At 40.1% G+C, this 22,873-nt stretch overlaps 1 protein-coding gene across 2 annotated transcripts in view; it reads right to left on the bottom strand.

Annotated features, from left to right (window-relative positions):
- The window catches only part of MFSD11 (major facilitator superfamily domain containing 11), a 29,134-nt gene extending 7,816 nt beyond the window's left edge, over window positions 1–21,318 (bottom strand). The window contains exons 1-12 of one of the 2 annotated variants that reach the window (XM_074970557.1): window positions 21,152–21,318; window positions 20,616–20,786; window positions 18,499–18,554; window positions 17,506–17,613; window positions 16,952–17,031; window positions 16,745–16,841; window positions 16,233–16,291; window positions 11,738–11,882; window positions 10,301–10,341; window positions 9,078–9,143; window positions 3,114–3,239; window positions 1,295–1,469 (exon numbers count right to left, since the gene is read on the bottom strand). In XM_074970557.1, coding sequence (XP_074826658.1) covers window positions 1,295–1,469; window positions 3,114–3,239; window positions 9,078–9,143; window positions 10,301–10,341; window positions 11,738–11,882; window positions 16,233–16,291; window positions 16,745–16,841; window positions 16,952–17,031; window positions 17,506–17,613; window positions 18,499–18,554; window positions 20,616–20,786; window positions 21,152–21,178 — 1,151 coding nt within the window. In that variant the 5' untranslated portion in view covers window positions 21,179–21,318. Of the gene's footprint in view, window positions 1–1,294; window positions 1,470–3,113; window positions 3,240–9,077; window positions 9,144–10,300; window positions 10,342–11,737; window positions 11,883–16,232; window positions 16,292–16,744; window positions 16,842–16,951; window positions 17,032–17,505; window positions 17,614–18,498; window positions 18,555–20,615; window positions 20,787–21,151 lie in introns of those variants that run through there. The other variant, XM_074970558.1, reaches the window with a different exon arrangement.
- Between the last annotated feature and the right edge of the window lie 1,555 nt (window positions 21,319–22,873).

The following is a 22,873-nucleotide window of genomic DNA, read 5'->3' as shown; positions in this document are numbered from 1 at the left end:
TGGAAAACTACTGATGTGGGTGGTAGATATATTTCCTTACAGGATTTTTGTATTCTGAAATTCTAAATTTTCTGCCAGTGCTAGAGCCAGTCAATCCTACACTGAATTGGAGCTGCTAAAACAACTACCTCACTTTGGGACTCCTCTTCTGTTAACGGGCAAGCATATCTGGATCTTAATGCCTGCAGCCACCAGATATGGAGAGCATGAAAACTGTATGAATACGGGAGGCTTAAAAAGCACCTTTCAAATTGCAGAAAATTTCAGATATAATGCTTAACACAAGTCCATTAATATGTTCACAATTTCTTACGTTGGCAAATTAGCAGTTACTTGTATTTAAACATGGGATTGCTGCCTTCCAACTCATTCTCCTTCATATGTGTGTGTGGAGGAAGCAAGATGGTAGAACAATGGGGGCACAGAAACAGAGTAATCCCTGCAATATCCTGACCACAGAGATTAGAATTCTTCTTGGCCCTTACGTGGGTCATGCATGCACAAGGCAAGAAAGCTTCTGATGCCCACTCCCCAAACTGAGCACCCATGTAATGGACAGGCAGAATCTGGCCACAAGTTAATGGAGTGGACCTGGACAATGAGTCTTCAATTGGCTTTAGAAATTGCTGTCATAGTGTGTGGTATAGTTGTGCCCTCTGGTATATTAGAATAACGGAAATCACTGGCATCTACGATAACTAAAGTAATTTCTCAGACCATCAATAATAATGTTCACAAACAATGCACTTAATATGAACTGACACCATTCTGACCTGCCATTTAACCCCCTACATTTTGGTATGAATTGCTATAACATCTGAAGCTATTGAGAATGGAGAACTGTGGATGGAAACCTTCTCTAGGGTCTTGATCACTAGTCAATGAAAACAGCTTGAAGCTGCCTTTCCAACAGAAGAACAAGCTGCTTCTCTCCAAGGTTGTTAAAAAGAGGACAGCGATAAACTCTTTTCCACATCCAGCCAGGATAGGACAAGAAGTAATCTGCTTAATCTGCAGCAAGGAAGATTTAAATTATGTATCAGGAAAAACTTTCTTTTTACTGTATAAGGATAGTTAACCTCTGGAACAGGTTACCAAGGGAGGTTGTGTAATCCTTGTCATTGGAGGTTTTTAAAAACAGGGAAGACTAACACCTGTCAGGGATGGTCCTGGTATATTTAATCCTGCCTCAGTGCAGGAGGATGGACTAGAAGACCTCTTGAGGCCCATACCACAGCCTTACATTTCTATGCTTTCAAATTACACTGATCAAGAGAAACAAAACACTTTGTACCTTGGATTCATATAAGCCCTATTATCGGTTCCTTTGAAGGAAGCAATGGGGGCATCATTTGGTATGTTGTAAAAAATTAAATAAAAGGCTAAAAAATGGACCACAATGCCAAGCATCACAACTGGGTTCCTGCCAAAGCGATTATCTTTGTTCACTAAGCCAAAGAATCCTCCACCTATAGGAGGGGAAAAGAATACATAATTATTAGGATTAATGACAAAAAGAAAGAAACATGTTTAAAAAGTTTCCATTTAATCATATATGTACAGTGTAAAGAAAGAATCCAAACTTCAGATATGGCAGCACATGTTGAAAATGTACATTAGAAATTTATCTATGATAGACCCTGAAGGAGGGACTGGCAGAGCTGAGATCAACCAAGTGGTACCTTGGTTCCATGGGGGGAGGGATGCAACTTGACAGGTAACAGAGGTGAGTTCTCTGGGCTGTCAGAGCCATCAGTGAAAGGTGGGCAAGAGCTTTGTGGAACAGTACTGAAAGCGCTAATTGTATTGTTGCAGCTGCTCTGCCAGTACTTACTATCTACAGAGGGACTGCAATGGTGAAGGACAGCAGGTCTCAAACTGTGAGTCAGGACCCCAATGTGGGTTGTGACACCATTTTAATGGGGTCGCCAGGGTTGGCATTAGACTTGCTGAGCCAAAGCCTGAGCTCTACTGCCCAGGGCCACAGCCCAAGACCTGAGCTGTGGGTGGTGGGGCTCAGGTTACAGCCCCCCCCCCACCTGGGGCTGAAACCCTTGGGCTTTGGTCCCCCTGCACGGGGTCATGCAGTAATTTTTGTTATCAGAAGGGGGTTGCAGTGCAATGAAGTTTGAGAACCCTTGCTGAAGGGTAATAGTGGTGGATGATACTGTGCTTAGCCTCATTCAGAGCAAGTGCTATTACAACCATGGTGTGAATGCCTGTGTGGATTCAGGGTGTTTCACAAGTTGGGGGATTTCAATGGTGTTAGCTACACCAAAATGCTCTAGTGTAAGCAAAGGGTAGGAGATTTTGATTTAGTCAACTGAGATTTGTATTCAGTCATTTTAATTGAGTACTAAGTTTACCCTTGGTATATGTTTAGTCTTTCATCTCTAAGCATACAACCTTAGCTTTTTATTATAAAAAAGAAGGTTTAGACTTAGCAATACAAAAATCGGTTTCAGAGTAGCAGCCGTGTTAGTCTGTATTCGCAAAAAGAAAAGGAGTACTTGTGGCACCTTAGAGACTAACAAATTTATTTGAGCATAAGCTTTCGTGAGCTACAGCTCACTTCATCGGATGCTGTAGCTCACGAAAGCTTATGCTCAAATAAATTTGTTAGTCTCTAAGGTGCCACAAGTCCTCCTTTTCTTTTTGCCAATACAAAAATGTAAATTAGACGCAGCTAACCATAAAAGCATGATGTACAAATGCTAAAAATTGCCTATTAACACTATAGACTGGATTCACTATTGTTGTCGTCTTACATAGTCATTTATACCAATGCAAAGTGGGCGTAAAATGCTAAGACTCTTATCTGGTAATATTCCACATCCTTCTCTGCATTCAGTTTGTACTAGTGTAAATGACTACACAAGATGCAGCACAATAATGAATCACAGAATCACAGGGTTAGAAGGGACCGCAAAAGTCATCTAGTCTAACCCCGCCAAGTATTGTAGCAATCTTAGTTGTACTTTACTTCTTGCATATGCAACTTTTGCTGCAAGTCTGACATGTGTAGTGCACTGTACATTTGTGTAGAAACAACCTTTTCAATAATCTCAACAACTTCATTTTTTATACTTAAACTTTAATTTCTTTAGACTCACCTAAAATTTCTCCAATGCCAATAAAAATACCAGAGAGTCCAATAAGACTCTTCTCTTCAGTGCCAAATCTATTCACAGCACCAATACAGGTTCCATATACTCCAGAAAAGAATGTTAATTCCAGACCTTTAAGGAAAGGCAGACAAAAGTTGACAGCTGTAGTATTATGCATTATTTCAGACACCATTATGCAAAAGTTCATTTTGTCTAACCATTGTCTCTCACAAATACATGGTTAAAAGATGAAGATTGTAGATGCAATCACATTAGTTTAGGAGTATTCCAAGCCATATAATTATATGACTTTCATAAGTCAGAATACATAAACAATTTTAGAAAAACCCACACACCATGACATGAGAAGTTAGTGTCATATCTGCAGCTGGGGTGAAATTCTGGCTCCATTGAAGTCAATGGAAAAAGTTACATTGACTTCAATGGGAGTAAGATTTTACCATGGGTCTTTGACCTCCCACCACTTAATAAATGTATGACAATATTACCACACACCTATTGTGTATCACTACTTTCAGATATTGTGGAACAATATATAACTGGAAGTTGGTTATAAGATTATACAATGGGGATGTCAAACCTATAGCCCCAGTGACACACCTAGAGTGATCATTTAATATTATATTAAGTAGGCCTGCTGCCAGCAGCAGCCAAAACAGTGCTTCAGTCATTTACATATACTTCAGAAAAGCACATTACAAAATTTGGAACCCTGTGAGAACCTTAAGACTTGTAGTGGCTTTCACAAAAATAGGTACTGCAACATGGGCTGCACTAATGCTATGTTTCTGAGGTCACTACAACACAGAAAGACATTGGTCATTTCTGGCTAGATCTCGGCTTGGGCAACTCTTTTCTGACTTGTTAAATTCTGCACGAATATTCACCTATACCATGAAGCATCACTATTGTGGTGACCATATACCACTTTGTTTATTTTGTGTATTATATCCATTCATAATATTTATCGTATACTCTTCATCTTCAAAGTGCTTTACAAAAAATCCCTAATCCTCATAACACCCCTAACATGAAGTAAGTAACCATTACTATCCCCATTTTACAGAGGGAAAAACTAGCCCAAAAATGCTAAGTGACTTACTCAAGGCCACATAGCAGTCAGAAGTAGAGTTAATAATAGAACTCAGAGCTTCTGACTACTAGTCTTATGCTCTAACCACTAGACAAACTGCCCTTGGATTGTTAATACTTTCCTACACAAATTTTGTTATTTGTTTCGTAAACTTTATATATTTCACAGCTAAAAAAAATACCTAAGGTGCTCTATAAATAGCTGTGTTTAATTAATACACTTTCCCTAACGTTCTAATAAGATATGGTATTTTTCATGCCCTGTCCTAACCTGTGATGTACTGTTATTGCGGAATGTTGACCAGCTGCTGTGTTCCATCCCAGAGGTAGGTCTATTTTAGTGATGAGCAATGTGATCCCTATAGACAATATGTATTTCAGTTTTCAAACTGTTTTGGGAATTCTTGCAGATGAAAAGTGCCACAGAATTATTATAAATATCATTTCAGGGAAACAGTCAAATAATCAAGTCTTTAAAGCCTGACTTCAATGCAGGAAAAAATTCTTCTTTTTTTTGGTCCAGTGATGGCATTTGTGAAAAAGAGCCCTTGTCCAAAGACTTATAAAGGAAATGACAGATTCCAGGTTAAGCTCCTAATATGTACTACTACTTTCAATACACTTATAATTAACTAAAACTTAATAAAAGTAAAACTAAACTCTAAGATAAGACCAATGTTTTGCTTGGTACTTCTCTACCCTGGTACTGTCATTAACATGAGGGAAGGTAACATGGCTGAGTCCCAACTAGGGTGACCACAGAACCATGAGTCATGCAATAAGACTTTTCAATATATAGAGTCCATTTTATAAATCTCAGCTCTTCCATAGCAAGTATATTTACAACAGTGCAAAGCCAGGCCAAAAATGAACTCTTAAGTAAACCTCTTTGGCCTTTGCTATTGCAGAAAATATAGTACACCATATAAAGATCTAGTAATAGTAGGTGATTTTACATGGCATGTGAGCAGTAAAGCCTCACAAAACTTTGAACAGTTTCAATAACAGACCACAACAATTCAGAATCACTATCTGCTTTTGGAGCTCTTACAATGAATTGTACCAAATCACTTTACAATACAGATGGTAATGGTGAATTTGAGCCACCAGATGGCAGCAACAAATTTCAAGCTAGACTAAGTTTCTGACATGGTTACTTTAAGAGCCCAATGCGGCTTGAATTACACAAAACTCCCATTAAGAACAGGAGTACTTGTGGCACCTTAGAGACTAACAAATTTATTTGAGCATAAGCTTTCGTGGGCTACAGCCCACTTCATTGGATGCATAGAATGGAACATATAGTAAGAAGATATATATATACACACAGAGAACATGAAAAAGTGGAGTAAGAGGCTAATTAATTAAGATGAGCTATTATCAGCAGGAGAAAAAAACTTTTGTAGTGATAATCAAGATGGCCCATTTAGACAGTTGACAAGAAGGTTTGAGGATACTTAACATGGGGAAATAGATTCAATATGTGTAATGACCCAGCCACTCCCAGTCTCTATTCAAACCCAAGTTAATGGTATCTAGTTTGCATATTAATTAAAGCTCAGCAGTTTCTCGTTGGAGTCTGTTTTTGAAGCTTTTCTGTTGCAAAATTGCCACCTTTAAGTCTGTTACTGAGTGGCCAGAGAGGTTGAAGTGTTCTCCTACCGGTTTTCGAATGTTATGATTCCTGATGTCAGATTTGTGTCCATTTATTCTTTTGCGTAGAGAAAAAATTCTACGCAAAAGAATAAATGGACACAAATCTGACATCAGGAATTGTAACATTCAAAAACCGGTAGGAGAACACTTCAACCTCTCTGGCCACTCAGTAACAGACTTAAAGGTAGCAATTTTGCAACAGAAAAGCTTCAAAAACAGACTCCAATGAGAAACTGCTGAGCTTGAATTAATATGTTCCATTCTATGCATCCGATGAAGTGGGCTGTAGCCCACGAAAGCTTATGCTCAAATAAATGTGTTAGTCTCTAAAGTGCCATAAGTACTCCTGTTCTTTTTGCAGATACAGACTAACATGGCTGCTACTCTGAAACCTGACAAAACTCCCATTGATTTCTTCTATCAGCTCAGCACTTTCTACACTAGGGGTTAAGCTGACTTATCTACGTTGCTCAGGGGTGTGGACATGTGTCTAGTCAGCTGACCACCAACTGGTCTTAAAACAGGGCACCTGTCCTGGCCCCTAGAGGAAGGTGATCACCAGATGAAAGCTCAACTGTCTGAGAACATGAGAGACAAAGCTCGGAGAATCAGAGACTAGAAGCATCTAAAGAGAGAGAGTGAGCAAAAAGTTCCTTGGATAGAGCTACAGGAGACCTGGTAGAGAGAGCTGAGTTCTGCAGAGAGCTGGAACAGAACTGTTGGTGAGACCTGACCTAACTGGGAGCCTCTGATGAGCAGAAGGCTTGGCCAGTGACCCCTATCCAGCCTGGTGAGAAGAAGCTGGGCCTCGAAGCAAGAGGTTGGGCTCTCAGCATGGGTAGGACTTAGGCAGGGAGTCCTGAGGTGTGGAACATAGTGAGGAGCTCTCTTGTGGGCAACCTGACTTGAGGACTGTGGTAAAGTTCATGAGACTGGGCACTCAGATGGACAGCCTGGAGAGTAGAGCAAAAAGGAAATGGGAACACCGTGCCACATTGACTCTCAGGTGGGTGATCTGGAGGCATTGTCCCTGAAGAGAGGACTGGAAAAGCTGTTGTATCTTAGTATTCTTACTGTGAGTTTGTCAAGAACAGTTTTGTTGCAAGGGCTTTAGGGGAATTACTGCACTGGTATATATGAACAAATTATGCCCAGAGGCAGGTTTTGTATCAAACAGTAAAGGTATATCTGCACTACGGAGACTATACTGGCATGGGTATGCCAGCATAGCCCTGTAGTGTAGATCCAGCCTTCAACAACAGTTTGGGTTTTCCTGTCAGCATAGGAACACCACTTCCCTGAATAAAGTTGGCTATGTCAATGGAAGCCCACTTCCATCGACATAGCTGTGACTATATTTTGTCAGCATAACTAAGTCAGTAAGGGATGTAGTTTTTTCACACCTGTGACTGACACAGGCATGCAGCTATAACTTTTCAGTGTAGACCAAGCCTGAGAGTCTGTCATGGGCAAACAAACGGGAAACTGAGGCAGGTGCAAGGAGAAAGGTAAATAGTGGTGTCTCCCAGGGATCTGTACTTGGACCAGTATTATTCAACATATTCATAAATGATCTGGAAAAAGGCATAAACAGTGAGGTGGCAAAATTTGCAGATGATATAAAACTACTCAGGACAATTAAGTCCAAAGCAGACTGCGAAAAGCTACCAAAGGGTCTCACAAAACAGTGTGACTTGGCAACAAAATGGCAGATGAAATTCAATGTTGATAAATGCAAAGTAATGTATTGGAAAACATAACCCCAACTATACATATAAAATGATGGGGTGTAAATTAGCTGTAACCACTCAAGAGAGAGATCTTGGCTTCATATGGATAGTTCTCTGAAAACACCCACTCAATGTTCAGTGGCAGTCAAAAAAGTGAACAGAATGTTAAGAATCATTAAGAAAGGGATACATAATAAGACAGAAAATATCATATTGCCTCTATATAAATCCATGGTACGCCCACATCTTTAATACTGTGTGCAGATATGTTCGTCCCATCTCAAAAAAGATATATTGGAATTGGAAAAGGTTCAGAAAAGGACAACAGAAATGACTAGGGGTAGGAAACAGCTTCCGTAGGAGGAGAAATTAATAAGACCGGGACTTTTCAGCTTGGAAAAGAGACGACTAAGGGGGGATATGATAGAGGTCTATAAAATCATGACTGGTGTAGAGAAAGTAAATAAGGAAGTGTTATTTACTCCTTCTCATAACACAAGAACTAGGGGTCACCAAATGAAATAGGCAGCAGGTTAAAACAAACAAAAGGAAGTATTTCTTCACACAATGAACAGTCAACTTGTGGAACTCTTTGTCAGAGAACGTTCTGAAGGCCAAGACTATAACAGGGTTCAAAAAATTAAATAAATTCATGGAGGACAGGTCCATCAATGGCTGATGGGCAGGCATGGTGCCCCTAGCCTCTGTTTGCCAGAAGCTGGGAATGGGCAACAGGGGATGGATCACTTGATGATTACCTGCTCTGTTCATTCCCTGTGGGGCACTTGGCATTGGCCACTGTCAGAAGACAGGATACTGGGCTAGATGGACCTTGTCCTTTGGTCTGACCCAATATGGCCATTCTTATGTTTTTATTGTGTAGAGACCTGCCTCAGGAGGGCACTCCACGTGGGGGCTGCCCTACTACAGAGTCAAATCAGTGATTGCAATGTAGGAAGTCTTTGCAACATTTTCCTAATGCACACATGGTTTTAGGACAAGGGCTCTTACAAAAGTCTCCTATACTTCATTGCAAGTCTGATGGAGCTGATATTAAATACCTCATCTACAAAAATGAGTTTAATTACCATTATTAGACTTTACTGCAGTTTAATTGTGTTCTAACATGATTCAATCTGGCCAGTATGAACACGGACAAACTGTGTAATAAAGCAGATTCATAAACCATGCCCTAGCCAAGATATAAATTGGCTGACCTTAAACTGGGTTTAACAACTCTTATTAAATCCCATAATTTTGGCAGGGTTGGGTACAAAAAAATTAATCTATAGAAGAACATTTTTCAGAAACAGAGTACAAAAATACTACAAAAGGGTAATAAACTCCAATACATTAAAGTAATATATACTGGGATACAGGAATATAATCCTGATTGAGGGGTACTCATTTAGTATCCCATAAAATGCCCTGGCACTAGCAAATGATTGTATCCTTTTGCCTGTTTCATTACCTGTATAAGCTGTTGTAACACTAAGGAGCAAAATCTCTTTGGTGAAGTACAGTTTAATAGATCTCTCTGCAAAGAAAAAATATAAATGAATAAAATTCACTGACATTAAGGGTACATTTATTTTCTTTTGCTGTTTACCAAAGGCACAAATACGTTAAAGTGATGCAAATCATGCACTGATTTTTTCTCTCTTTGATTAAATAAGGCTGCTACAAAGGGGGCCTTTAACTTAAAAGGCCAATCTGAATGGGTTTTATTGTGGGAAGGCAGGGTAGAGAGGGAAATCAACCAAATACATTTTCCAGTGACTAAAGGCTGAGTGGTTTTATGTACTGTACTCTTGTAATCTCAATTCAGAATATTTTTATTTTAAAGTAATTGAGTTTTTCTAAATGTTTTTGGGCCAAATTCTGCCTTCAGATATCAACAGTTAAGTGCCACTACTTACAAGCTCCAATGGGAGCTGCACACATGTATCCAAATGAAGAATTTTTATTTTTTAAATTGTTGAACTTTATTGTAAATGTTGATGTAAATTCATACAAAAGGTAACTTATACTTCATCTTGCTCTTTCTTTAATGGGAAACATTTTTACTTTCATAGAGTGGCTTTTCCTTTTTTCCTCCCCTCATCCCCATGATCTCTCCCTCTCACATCCTGTCCTCCCTTTCTAGTGTTAACCCTCTTTTTCACCTCCCTAGACTTTTTTCACTTCTGTCCTGAGACTGTCAAATATCCTTTGCTTCCCTCTCAACTCAGCAACTCGCACAATTGTTCATCAGACCTCTTTAATCTCCACAGAATGAGATCTTTGCTCTTTTCACTGAGCCTTGAACCAGGAGGTGCCTAGAGCCTTCAAAACACAAATGCAGCCTACTCTTTGCCTCAGTGTCATGTCACTTTAAAGCAGGCACCACTGCTGAAGACTCTAAAGATCCTGGACTGATCTGGGATATGAAGGATCTGGGCTACATGATACATTGGCTGAATGAAGAACAGAGGAGGGAACTATGAGGGTTGTTTAGCTGAGTGATAAACAAAGAAGATTAAGTGTCTCAGGATTAAGGAAGGGGAGACTGCAGGTCTATTGCCCTGCATTATTGAAGCCAAATTTCTGTTTAAAATTATTTACATATGGTTGTGTACAAATAGGATCATTTGACAGTTCATAGATCTGTTGTAATATTTCTGAGAAATGGTTCTAAAGTGCAATAATACTTACTAAATGCATCCACTGCCCTCGTCGCTTTGCTTTGGACAGACCTGGGTAAATATTTTTTTAAGATCAGAAAGATGAACCAGAGATAACCATGCTTTTACCATTATGATGGAAAATAGACAAATTCATATTTTAGTTTTCTGTACATTTTCCTGCCCATAATTAGCAATTTCAACACACTATGTTTAATAAAACATTTTTGTGAAATAATCCTCTAGTTGAAAAAGATATCTGCCTTTAGTGTGGGTGTATGTCATTCACAGAGTATCCTCTTTTATAGCACTATGTCTCTGGGCTTTGTCTGTATCAGACTTGTTCTCTCCACTACATGTGCTCTCGTCTTTCTAATCATCCTACAGCTGGCTATAAAATAACTGTATCTGCAAATACTGTTTCAGAGAGACTTTAGTGCTTATAGCTATGCATTTCTAATGTGCACATCAGCATGATACCTAGGTCATTTATGTGTGATCTGCAGCTAAATAATAACTGATAGCTGAACAGATCTCTACAGGTTATTAAATCTGTCCAAACAACCCTTGCCTACCACTGTGGCATGATATTTTTTTAAAACTGTTGGCCAGATAATCAGCCTACATTGCCACTGATACGACAGGCCTTGTTGAGCCGATGCTTTTGAAAATCCAGACCCATACACAAAGCACCTGCCAAAAGGACAAAGTAATAAGAATTCTAAGCCTTATCTCCACCAGCAAACCAAAATTACAAACCACTTAGCTTCAAATAACTAATAAAGGACAATGGAAGAATTGTTTAAGGTAAGGAGTGTGGATAAAAGGGTTTAGAAACCTACAAAGCTCTTAGAACTACAAAGGCACTTGACTACCAGATACAAATTCTGATAAGAGTGAATCAAGCTTCCTATAATTCTCGGAGAGGCTCTGAAGGTTCTTTCTGTGCTGCTCAATAAGGAAGTCAGCCCTCTCTTGCAGAATTATTGCAGAGACACAAATTGAGAATGTGCTTTTAGAAGGGAAGTAAACAGTCTCATCCCAATCTGACCCCAGGTCTTTTTTTACCTTCATAAACCCCCCTCTGTTTTGCTTCTATCCCCAAATCACTTCCATGGTTGGAGACCAATAGTAACTGTTTGGAGATAAGGGCAAGGAAAAATATGAAAGAACATACATACGCTTAATAGTGAGAGGAGGGAGATAAATGAAGTCTCCCCAAAGACCCTTACTCACCATGAAAAAACACTATTTGTTATGCCCTATCCCATGCTCAAGTGTACCACCTATGAGGAGAACATGTAAGGATTGCATCAACTAGTTAATGGCTCCAGGGACTCTCCTATACTTTATTCAAATTCTAGATGCTTTTGGTTCAGAGGGAGAAGCAAATAAGGAGTTTTCCATTATGCACTAGGTACACACATGCTTGGCTGTATGGTAATGTGTTATTGCCATAAGCACTTACGAGTTGTCTACAGTGCTTTCATCAGTGGAGGAGACTTCCTCCTCCAGTGTGTTTGACTCCTCTGATTTCCTAATCAGAAAGAACAGAAATGTGCCCACGAGACTGAAGACAGTTAGGGCAATGAAGACAGTCCTGCGATCACTCTCTGTGGAAAATCAAAAAGGTGTCACACACAGGTCTGCATAAAACGATTCAAGTCTAGTAAACTATCTCCACAAATAACGGTGCAGATAGCTAAGAAGTTCCCATGCTAAAGCAAGGTATAGTTTATAAAGAGGTGTATATAATACATATTAACTTCAGTGGTGTTGTCTGACTTACTACCCGTGTGGCAAAGTGTCCCGCAGGTTTGGCAAGTTCCTTTGTCATTGCTGATATGCCAGTGGAATACTGGCTGATCAAAGAATATCACCACCACTTTCGGCTATGGCTAAGTGGGGGTAAATAAAAGGGAAGAGAAAGTGCAGAGTCTGTTCAATAACAGTATCCAGTATTGCTTGCAGGGCAGAGGCTACATCACCTTCCCTACACTAATTAGAAAAAACTGCCTTCCTCTCCAGCCCCAGGAACCAATGTTACATCATGTGATACTATAAACTGGTAGACCTATACATTTCAAAAGCCATAGGCTCATGAAATCTCACAATTTGACAAAAGATAACAGTGAGCATCTGGAGGAAAGGTACCTGATGTTCCATGCACCAGTCCCTCTACACTAACCAACTTGCTTGGCACAGTAATCTCTTTTGTGCAGAGGCTTCCCCTATTCATCAGGCAGAAAAATTGCTGAGAAGCAGCTAATCATGAGTTGTGCTGAGACAAACTAACCTTTGGGCTCCCACTTCTCAACCCTAAAGATACTGCCTACACACTTATATTTACTTCTCCAATGGCTTAAAGGTGAACAGAATTTTTTTTAAATACATTTTTAAAAAAAACCTGTGTAAGATTCCAAATCAATAACAATGTGTCTGTATGTGTGTCATTTTAAAAATAGTATTTTATGTGCATGTGCAAACAGCTCTTGTGAGAACCTGAAATAAAGTGTGGCAAGGAGGGACTGATGTTCAAATGTAGGAACATTCACCTTCTAATGAAATGGAAGGAGACTCCTAAATTGTTTCAACATGCTTCAAGGGACTTTAATTCACTTAAAGTTAAAGGAAAACTTCAATGTGAGTTCTGCTAAATGCTGTAATCCGAGGTGATTAGCAGGAGCAATGTAAATCAGGAAACACAGAATTTCAGATTCCACAGATTTATGGTTTTGGCAGAATTTAAGCTTTCACTTTAATTCTTGGATGTTTGAATTTTTTATTTTTATATGTAGGCTGTGCTACTCAGTCTGCAAAGAGCCTGAATCAATAGTACAGTAACAGAGCTGTGAACTGCCCTTTTCAGCACAAGAGGGTGCTAACTGCAAAGTTTGAGATGATCATTTAAAAGTCAACATTTCAAATTGTCTTTAGCAGAAACATCCTCCTAAAATGTTTATCAAATGAGGTTGAAAATTCCATTTATTTGGAAGGATGTCCTACAGGGAAAAGGTTTCATGTTTTAAAGATGTGAATAGTTGAACGGTCTATCAGATATTTGAGTTCTTTTTTAGTACATAATATAGGAAAGCCTCCTCCTCACATACACCTTACAGCAGGATCATCAACTCCATTTCATATTACAATTCTGTTTTTTTTCTGGGTTTTCTGACTGATTATATTAAAACACAAGCTTTGTCACAGTTTCCATATAAATCAGTTGGCTTCTTAGGGCATGGCTACACTTGCAGTTGTAGAGCGCTGGGAGTTAAACCAGCCTTCGGAGACCGCAACAGGGAAAACGCTGTCGAGTGTTTACACTCTCAGCTGGACGCGCACTGGCGTGGCCACATTAGCAGCTCTTGCAACGCCACAAAGAGCAGTGCATTGTGATAGCTACCCCAGCATGCAAGTGGCTGCAACATGCTTTTCAAATGCAGGGGGTGGGTGGAGTGTGACAGGGAGTGTTTTGTGTGTATGTGGAGGGAGAGAGAGTGGATTTTTGGGGGGCTGAGAGCGTGTCAGCATGCTGTCTTGTAAATTCAGACAGCAGCAGACCTCCCTCCCCCCCCCCGCCCCGCCTCTCTCTAACTCACTCAAAGCAAGCAGCATTCCTCAGTAATGGTTCCTTTGTCCCGGAGCAAATAAGCAGCCAGCTGTCAGAAACCAAGCTTTGAAAGGGCATATCCGCATTCCTACAGCGAGTTCAAAACAATGACAAGAGCGGTCACTTGAATTAAGGGGATTATGGGACGTTTCCAGAGGTCAACAGAGCGCAGTAATGCAACACCTCGTTCACACTGGTGCCGCGGCGCTCCACCGGGGGCGCAGCAAACATTATTCCACTTGCCAAGGTGGAGTACCAGCAGCGCTGTAGCCGCGGAGTCAGAGCGCTCTACATGCCTTGCCAGTGTGGACGGGTAGTGACCTAGTGCGCCCGGGGCTCCTTTATTGCGCTGTAACTCACAAGTGTAGCCAAGCCCTGAGTTGACAACCACTACCCACATATCAGTCCCTGCCTCCCCCTTTTCAGAGCAACTCAGGTCCCAGATGCTCTGTATGGAGCCCTACAGCTTTGACCACCTGTCACTTTCTCCACTGAATATGAGTGCACTTTGCTCCAAGTTCTTTATGAATATGAGTGCACTTTGCTCCAAGTGCAATAGATTTGGAAGGCTCCAGCCACAATATTAATTATAATTCAAACAGGAAATTAACCTTGATTATCTGGATCAAGACAGGGACACTGAGGGTTTGTCTGCACCAGGATATTATTTTGGAACAGGCAGGATGTGAATTTAAAGTGTAATAGCTGTTCCAGAACAGCTCCCCATCTAGACATTCTTATTTCAGAATAAGAGTCTTCACATGGGAAGCTATTATGGAATTCTGCAATAAACTATTGTGATGAAGCGGGACTGTTCTTAATGTTTCCTCTGAATAGTGTGCGGGTGCCTCAGTTTCCCCAATGCAGTTCTCAAGTATCTAGGTGGTGGGATAAGGGTGTATGATCCTTGCAGAGCCCTAGAGGGCAGGTGTGTGCAGCGGTCTGGACACAGAGAATGGCCAACACCCTGTTTCCTGGCAACAGATGGCCTGGCCCTTCCCCCCTGCAAGGTGAGAGCTAAAGGGTTGGAGAACAAAGGAATCCGGTGGCCTCCTGGCCTGGGAAAGGGACAAAGCCCAGAGGAGGAGGGGCTGGAGAGAGTCAGTTGGGGCTGGCTGGGGACATGGAGTGAAGTGCAGACGTGGTTGTCTGGCTCACTGCCCCCCAAAATGGAGCCAGCTGAGGGGTCCTGTTCTCTGCACCTACAAGCTCTGTGTTAGACCATGTTCCTGTCTTCTAATAAACCTCTGTTTTACTGGCTCGCTGAGAGTCACGTCTCACTGCGGAGTTGGGGTGCAGGACGCTCTGGCTTCCCCAGGACCCCGCCTGGGCGGACTCGCTGTGGGAAGCGCACGGAGGAGCAGAGAGGATGCTGAATGCTCCAAGGTCAGACCCAGGAAGGTGGAAGCTGTGTGAGCTGTGTGTCCTGCAGACAGTCTGCTCACAGAAAGGAGACTTCCCCAGAGTCCTGACTGGCTTCGTAGGGAGCAGTTCCAGAGCATTGCCCTGGGACTCCGTGACAACTATTCTGATCAATTTCCCTCTGTACACAAGTCCTGAAAGAAGGCAAAGGGAACAGCAGCCAGGAACACTGGAGATATTCACAGCTCTTGTATTACATGGCTTTACATACTAAGGTTATGTCTATACTACGCAGCTTTTTGCGACACGGCTATGGAGCAACAGTCGTGCCGCTAAAAGGTGCACAGTGTAGCCGCTGTTTGTCGGCAGGAGAGCGCTCTCCCACCAACAAATAACTTCCAGCCCCAATGAGCGGCATTAGTGTTGTTGGCAGGAGACCACTCCTGACTACAAAGCGCTGTTCACACCAGCATGTGTCGTCGACAAAACTTTTTTCTTTCGGGGGGAGGGGTGTGGTGGTGTTTTTTTAACACCTCTGAACAACAAACGTTTTGTCTTTCAATTGCTAGTGTAGACAAAGCCTAAAACTAAAATACTCCCCAGAAAACAAACACAAATTTTACCTGCTGTTCCCTATGTTTCTAGCTGTCACAACTATGGCTATGTCTACACTAGTACTTTTGTCAGTCGGGATGTGCAAAAAACACCCTGACAAAAGTTTCACGGACAAAAACACCACTGTGCATCTCCCGCCAACACAGCTATCGCCACTTGGGTTGGGGGTGGTTTAATTATGCCGGTGGGGGAGCTCTCTCCCACCAGCATAGAGGGACTACACAGGAGACCTTGCAGCAGCACAGTGCAGCTGTGCCGCTGTAAGGTCCGTAATGTAGACATAGGCTATGGCTGCTTCCTACTTCATTGTTTTATCCATTTTTTCATACATTATGATACATCAAAGTATTCTACACACAAAGCAAGTAATACAAACCTGATATGTGAATTTTCCCACGCCAAGCAAAGTATATATAAAGATTTCCAAAAAACAAGCTGCAAACAAAAGAGGGATAACACAGGAATATAGTATTTATTATGGTAACAAATTATATATAAAAGAATATGGTGTAAATGTTAAAGAGAGAGAGGGTGCCTGTCCTCACACTGTCCAAGTCAAACTGCTAGCCCCATAGAAATGTAAAACAAAATTGAGGATTCACCTTCATAAGGCCAGCTCTACATTTCAAAGGGATCCAAGATATCAGAAATGACATTAACTTTAGTCCATCAGGAGGAAAGACCTGCAGTATATAACTCCTATTTACCATTAAGCATTGCTCAGTATCAGCAACAATTGTCACCTCCAGCTTTTCCTTTCGTTTCATAGTCTGTGGAGCATCACTCTGAAGTATTGGAGACAAAAGTCTTCCATGCTCTCTCATTGAACAACACAGCAAGTACAAGGTGCATGTAACCACAGGGAAAGACTTAATAAAGGAAAGTTACCTGGACTGTAAAAGTGCCCAGAAAATTCCACTGTTTCTCCCAATAGTGTTTTCATCTGAATTTATTGTCAGGCAATTTCCCTGCGCAGTCCAAAGTACTGAAATTCAAGCAAAAAGGTTGCTGAGAAAGGAGGAAAAATAGTTTCGAGAGAGAGAGACAAATGTAGTGAAGAAGTACAAGCAGATACACACTAAGTGCAATACTTACCAGCAGCTGCTATCCCAATGAAAACAGAAGCAGTGTAGAAGGACCATGTGAAAGGCTGGATAAAAACCGCAATGTATATGCTAAAATATAACAATGTATTATATTCAAATTGAATGTGCGCAATGTTATGCTGATTATGCTTTTTAACAATCAGATTTGCATCTTAGCTTCCTCTAAATCAAGTACTTATTCCTAAACTCATTTTGAAAAGACTCCAAGTCAATAAGATTTGAAACAAAACAGTTTTTTATTACCTTAAACATTTAATGCTATTTTTCTAATACAGTCATTAGACTGAGGCCTGATCTTGGGTCTTTACTACAAGGTCAGCCAGGCCTGCCAAAGCTGTGGAAATAACACGGTCACTGTCTCTGGGGGAGGGAGTGCTCTGAAGTGACATTCCAAGTGACTCAAGAGCAACACTAGTATCATTGCAAGAAGCCAAACCCTGCCTTCCTCAACCAGTACAACTTCATGCATGACATGGTACCTTTTGAAGTAAAGGGAGGAAATACATAAGAAGCAGAAACTACAGATTTAAATGAATTACTTACCTGTAAAATAGACCGCTAACAAACATGGATAACTGAGGTCCCACTACAGCAACCACTGAAGGTGAAATAAGATTTGATGCAGAGAACACCCCATAAATAATGGCCATGCTACACAAATAAATAATAAAGATAAATAAGCATTTCAAATGAAATTCAAGAGTATTGGATAGTGTAGCCAATTTTATTTATTTAAGGACATTTTTCAGATGATTCAAAACTATTACATCAAACATATCGCTAGCCTATGTAACTGCATGATCTTATTATTCTAGCCTCTCTTTCCCTTCTATTGTTATTTACCCTTGTTTGTTGCACCTTATCTTAAATTAGATTGTAAACTCTTCAGGGCAGCAACCAAGTCTTCCTAAATGATTGCAGAGTCCCAGCACAACAGGACCCTGATCATGATTAGGGACTTTGGTTGCTATGGCAAAATAATAAACATTAAAAAACTGCAAAAAGAAAAGGAGTACTTGTGGCACCTTAGAGACTAACAAATTTATTTGAGCATAAGCTTTCGTGAGCTACAGCTCACTTACTGGTTTCCACAGCTCTGATACCCTGATTTTCCTCCTATCTTTCAGAGTGTTCCCTTCCATGTGACTGTTGAAATCTCTCCTGCAAGCTGATCTGCACAGGCAGACCCTGTACAAAGGTCCACACATGCAGATAAGTTTGTAGGATCAACGCCTTAGTTAGCTGCTTTACTTTTCAATAATTTCACCACAGACTGCATGACCCAAGATAAAAAGCAAAGTACGGCATTGTTTCTCCCTACACAGAAAAAGTGCAAAACATTAATGGGGTTCATTTAAATAGAAAGATATACATGCAAAATTAAGCTGTGTTTAAGTATGATAACATAATTTTGTTTTTAATGTGTAAGTTCAGCAGAACAATACAATCACGTAAAAGCATGTCCCTATAAGATTTCACTAAGACTAGCTATGCCTCTTAAAGTAACAAAAGGACAAAAATATCACTGTAACTTACCTGGTATAGCCACTGCCATGAAAATTTGTGTTGTTTAAATTCGTGATAACGGTTTGCTGTGTAGAGAAAATTATAAATAATAATACAGAAAGTACATTTTATAGTTTTTTTTAAATCTGTAAACTACAGACAGATTAGCATAAGAGAGCAAAGTTAGAACTGATTGTTAATAACAACACCCAAGGAACTAAAAGTAGTTTAGAAATGGCCGTTAAACCTTGTAAAACCTATGTGAGGAAGTAACTATTACACCCATTGTACAGTTAGGGAAACTGAACTGCAACTTGTTCAGATTTAGTGGCAGAGTCAAGGACTGGACATCAAAATTTTGACTTCCATCCCCCTTTTCTAATTACTCTACACTCCCTTCTCTTTTCAAATGAGCAGTACGCAAGCCTTTGAAAACCATATTTATTAATTACAGCCTAATGCCCTGAACCTCAAAGGTTTTTAGGCTCCCAACTTCTGTTGATTTCAATAGAAGTTAGGGCACCTACATACCTTAGAGGGATCTGAGACTAAGCCCCTTTGTGGATCTAGGCCTTCCTTCCTACACTCTCCCTCTGTCTACTGGTTTTCTGGTATGCTGGTTTGGTCACGGGGCAACTGCAATTTGAACAATGGAACCTAAGTCCTGATTCATTCACTACCAGACAATGGATATTTCTTGCAGACACTTTTATTTATGAGAGACAAGATGGGTGAGGTAGTATCTTTTATTGGACAAGCTCTCTCTCACCAACAGAAGTTGGTCCAATAAAAGATATTACCTCACTTACCTTGTCTCTCTCTCTAAGGCTTTGTCTACACTGGACTTTCGTTGGTAAAATTTTTGTTGTTCGGGGGTGTGAAAAAAACAATACCACCCTGAACGACAAAAGGTTTACCGACTAAAAAGGGCCGGTGTGAACAGTGCTTTATCGGCAGAAGAGCTCTCCTGTTGACAAAGCTACCGCTGCTCATTGGGGGTGGAAGTTTTTTGTCGGTGGGAGAGCTCTCTCCTGCCAACAAAGAGCGGCTATGCTGTGCATCTTTTAGTGTAATATCCTGGGACTAACATGGCTACAACAAAACTGTATACAGCTTTTATTTATAAAAGTTCACCCCACAAAGATGCTTGGGGTGAAGTTGTCCATTTGAAACAATAACTAGTATTTTGTGATTCTATAGTGCCTTTAGATCTCAAAGAATTTAACAGACATTAACAAATTAGGCCTCCCAACACCTCTTTAATGTAAAACAGTATGAGCCCCATTTTTACAGAAATGGAAACTGAGACATGGACATGGTCTGTAGCAATCACAAATTGAACCTCTATTTGCAAACGCTCTGTTCTGTGCTTTAACCACAAGATCAGACTCCTCCACCGTAAATTAATCATACAACATTGTAAAGCAACCTTTATACACCTACAAACAGGGAATTCCTCCTGAAAATAAGAAAAGAGAGTCTCTAAATATGGCAAACACCGGTTTATAATAATAAAAGTAATAAAAGGGCAGTCTGCTTTTAAAGATAAATTGAATTATTTTTATGTCCAATTTGCCTGCAGTAAAGGAGAGAGAGACTGGCAGTAAATTATTTAGTGAGATGTAAAGTGACTTGGCAGTTCTGTCAGTTGTGACAGTATGACCACTTGCCAGATATTGTATTCATACCCCTTCAATCTCCAGTTTGTCATTACACAGAGAAAATGTGAGATTAAGGAAGATTAATTAACCAGGAGAAATTAGGTGACAAAGTTACAAAAAATAGCATTGTGGTCATGTGTTTTACAGCGAAATTATAAAAAAGCTCAGAAACATGACAAGATCCAGTTTAATTCAATTGCTAGACAGATAATTGCCAGAGCAGATATTATTAAGATGAATGTGTTTAATTAACTTAATTTTTTTCTAAGCAACCATATGTTGTCCCATACCATTATTATTTCATTGCTATACTCTCTTAAAGAAACAGATTACTTAAGTACCTGTGCAAATACTAAATCAAGAGAAACACAAAAAGATAAAATGTAATGCTATCATGCTTCTTAGATCCCAAAACAAAATAATCCTTAAAATTGGGGTGTCAGAAAGAAAGGTGAGGATGTGGAGTGTTTTGATATTTGCACTTACCGCAACATTTCCACACGTTTGAAAGGCAGTAAAGATAAACATAAAAGCAATTCCTAAAATAATTATGTTAAAAAGCTTTTTCGATTTAGGAGACATTTTGTTTTTTCTTAGGAAGTTGTCCTCTTCAGTCTGAAGAAGTTCTGTTTTCCTTTTAAAGCTCCCTTTTAAGTCCTGTAAAAAAAAAAAAAAAAAAAACCACAAGGAAAAAACCCTTCACAAACAGGTTATTTAAAACTAATTGTTAAGTGTTAAGAAGTACTGTATTTACTGGCAAGTCAAGAGGTCTAGTCTCCGCTGTAAAGAAAAGAAAATTAAAAAAACAATAACACTGAAAAAAACCCAAGTCAACGGTTTAGTAGGCGTTGTGAAGATTATTTAGATCCTTTCATATGAAGATATGCAGAGTGCAGTATATTATTTCTTCATGACATCCCTTCCCCCTAGAAGTAGTTTCCGACCTGCTGAGTTAGTAAATCAGCTCACTTCCTTGCCACCATTGCTCTGAATAAGATTTTAGTCAAAAGACATTAAATCACCTGACAAAGGAAAGAAAGGACACTCATACACACAAGCCATGTCCATTAATGCTGAACAGGAAATAAGGAATATTTCACAATCCAGGTCAGCTGACTAATCAGGCTAGAACACCCTCATGCACTCTGGGAAATGCAGTTTCAGCATTTCTCTGACTTAAAAAAAGAGTAAATCTAGAATATTACTTAAAATAACAATAGTATGTTTGTGGTTACTGTAAATAATATTCTGTAACCTTTAGACAATAATACTTTGGGCAAGAAACCAAATCTTTCAGAAAGTCTTTTAAGAAAACTGTCACCTACTGCTTTCAGTCACGCAAAGAGCATTCATAAATGAAGACTGAAAAGCTCAGGGCGTCCTTTCAATAATACAGCAGAAAAGAAAGGAAAGGAAACATTTCATTGTCACTGACACACATGCACAGTCTCTCTCACTGTTTCTGTGCATCACTCATTCACTCTGAAAAGGAAATGAAATAGCTGCCTCTACCATCATTCAATATTTTTCCTTGAAATCCTTCCAACAAAAAACCTGTTTAATTGCTAATATATTTATGTATTGAGTTTTGTAAAAAAAAATTAAAGTAAGTAATCCTCAAGATCAGAAGATCCCTATTTTAAAAAGTGAGTAAAGCAGAAAAAGAAAGTCAGACATCTCATGTTAACTCTACCCCCACTTCCTGCTATTATTATTTAGCACTTGTATTACAAGAGTACCTAGAGGCGCCAATCAGGATTGTGCTAACTGCTGCACAAACACATACAAAGACATAGGGTAAAACTGGCCAAGTTGAAATCAGTGACAAAACTCCCATGGACTTCATTGAAGTCCAATGGCTTCACCCAGCATTTCTTCCTGTCCTGAAAGGCTTATCCACAACCTACCATTCCAACAACAGCCAAAACCACTGTATTACTTATTAAGTATTTTAAAGATTTCTCAGCAATTATTTTGCAAAATTGTACAGCATTTTATTTGAAACTAGAGCTTTCTTGTTACTTATGCTAGTCAATAACACTACTCTTATGAGTATTGACTTGGAATAAGAGCCAGGGCTCAAAGGGGATGCCTGCATGGATCACATTGCAGGAGCAAAGCCTTGGTTACGTACTTGGGAACAGTAGCTCTTTCCCCCCATTTCTACATTATGAACACTTACAACAGGAGATTTCTAAGGGTATGTCTACACTACGAAATTAGGTCGAACTTAAAGAAGTCAATTTTTAAGAAGCGATTTTATACAGTCGATTGTGTGTGTCCCCACTAAGAGCATTAAGTCGGCGGAGTGCATCCACAGTACCGTCGCTAGTGTCAACTTTCAAAGTGTTGCATTGTGGGTAGCTAACCCACAGTTCTCGCAGTCTCCGCTGCCCATTGGAATTCTGGGTGGAGCTCCCAATGCCTGATGGGGCAAAAACATTGTCGTGGATGGTTTTGGATGTTGTCAGTCGCCCCTCCCTCTGTGAAAGCAATGACAGACAATCGTTTCGTGCTTCTTTTTCGTGCAGACACCACACTCCTGTCAGCAGACAGTGCAGTAGGACTGCTAACCGCCGTCGTCATCCACCGCTTCTGCTGCAACTCTGTTCTCCTGCTCTCCTGGTGCCATGAATCCACCTCGCAGGTCCTCTCATCGTTCTGTATAAATATCTGTTCTTGTGGCATCCGTCATCATCCACCGCTTCCGCTGCAACTCTGCTCTCCTGCTCCCCTGCAGACGA

Source organism: Natator depressus, chromosome 14, assembly GCF_965152275.1.
Source record: "Natator depressus isolate rNatDep1 chromosome 14, rNatDep2.hap1, whole genome shotgun sequence".
Lineage (NCBI taxonomy): Eukaryota > Metazoa > Chordata > Testudines > Cheloniidae > Natator > Natator depressus.
The sequence above is the reverse complement of the archived record's forward strand: the minus strand, read 5'-3'. Positions and strand labels throughout refer to the sequence as shown.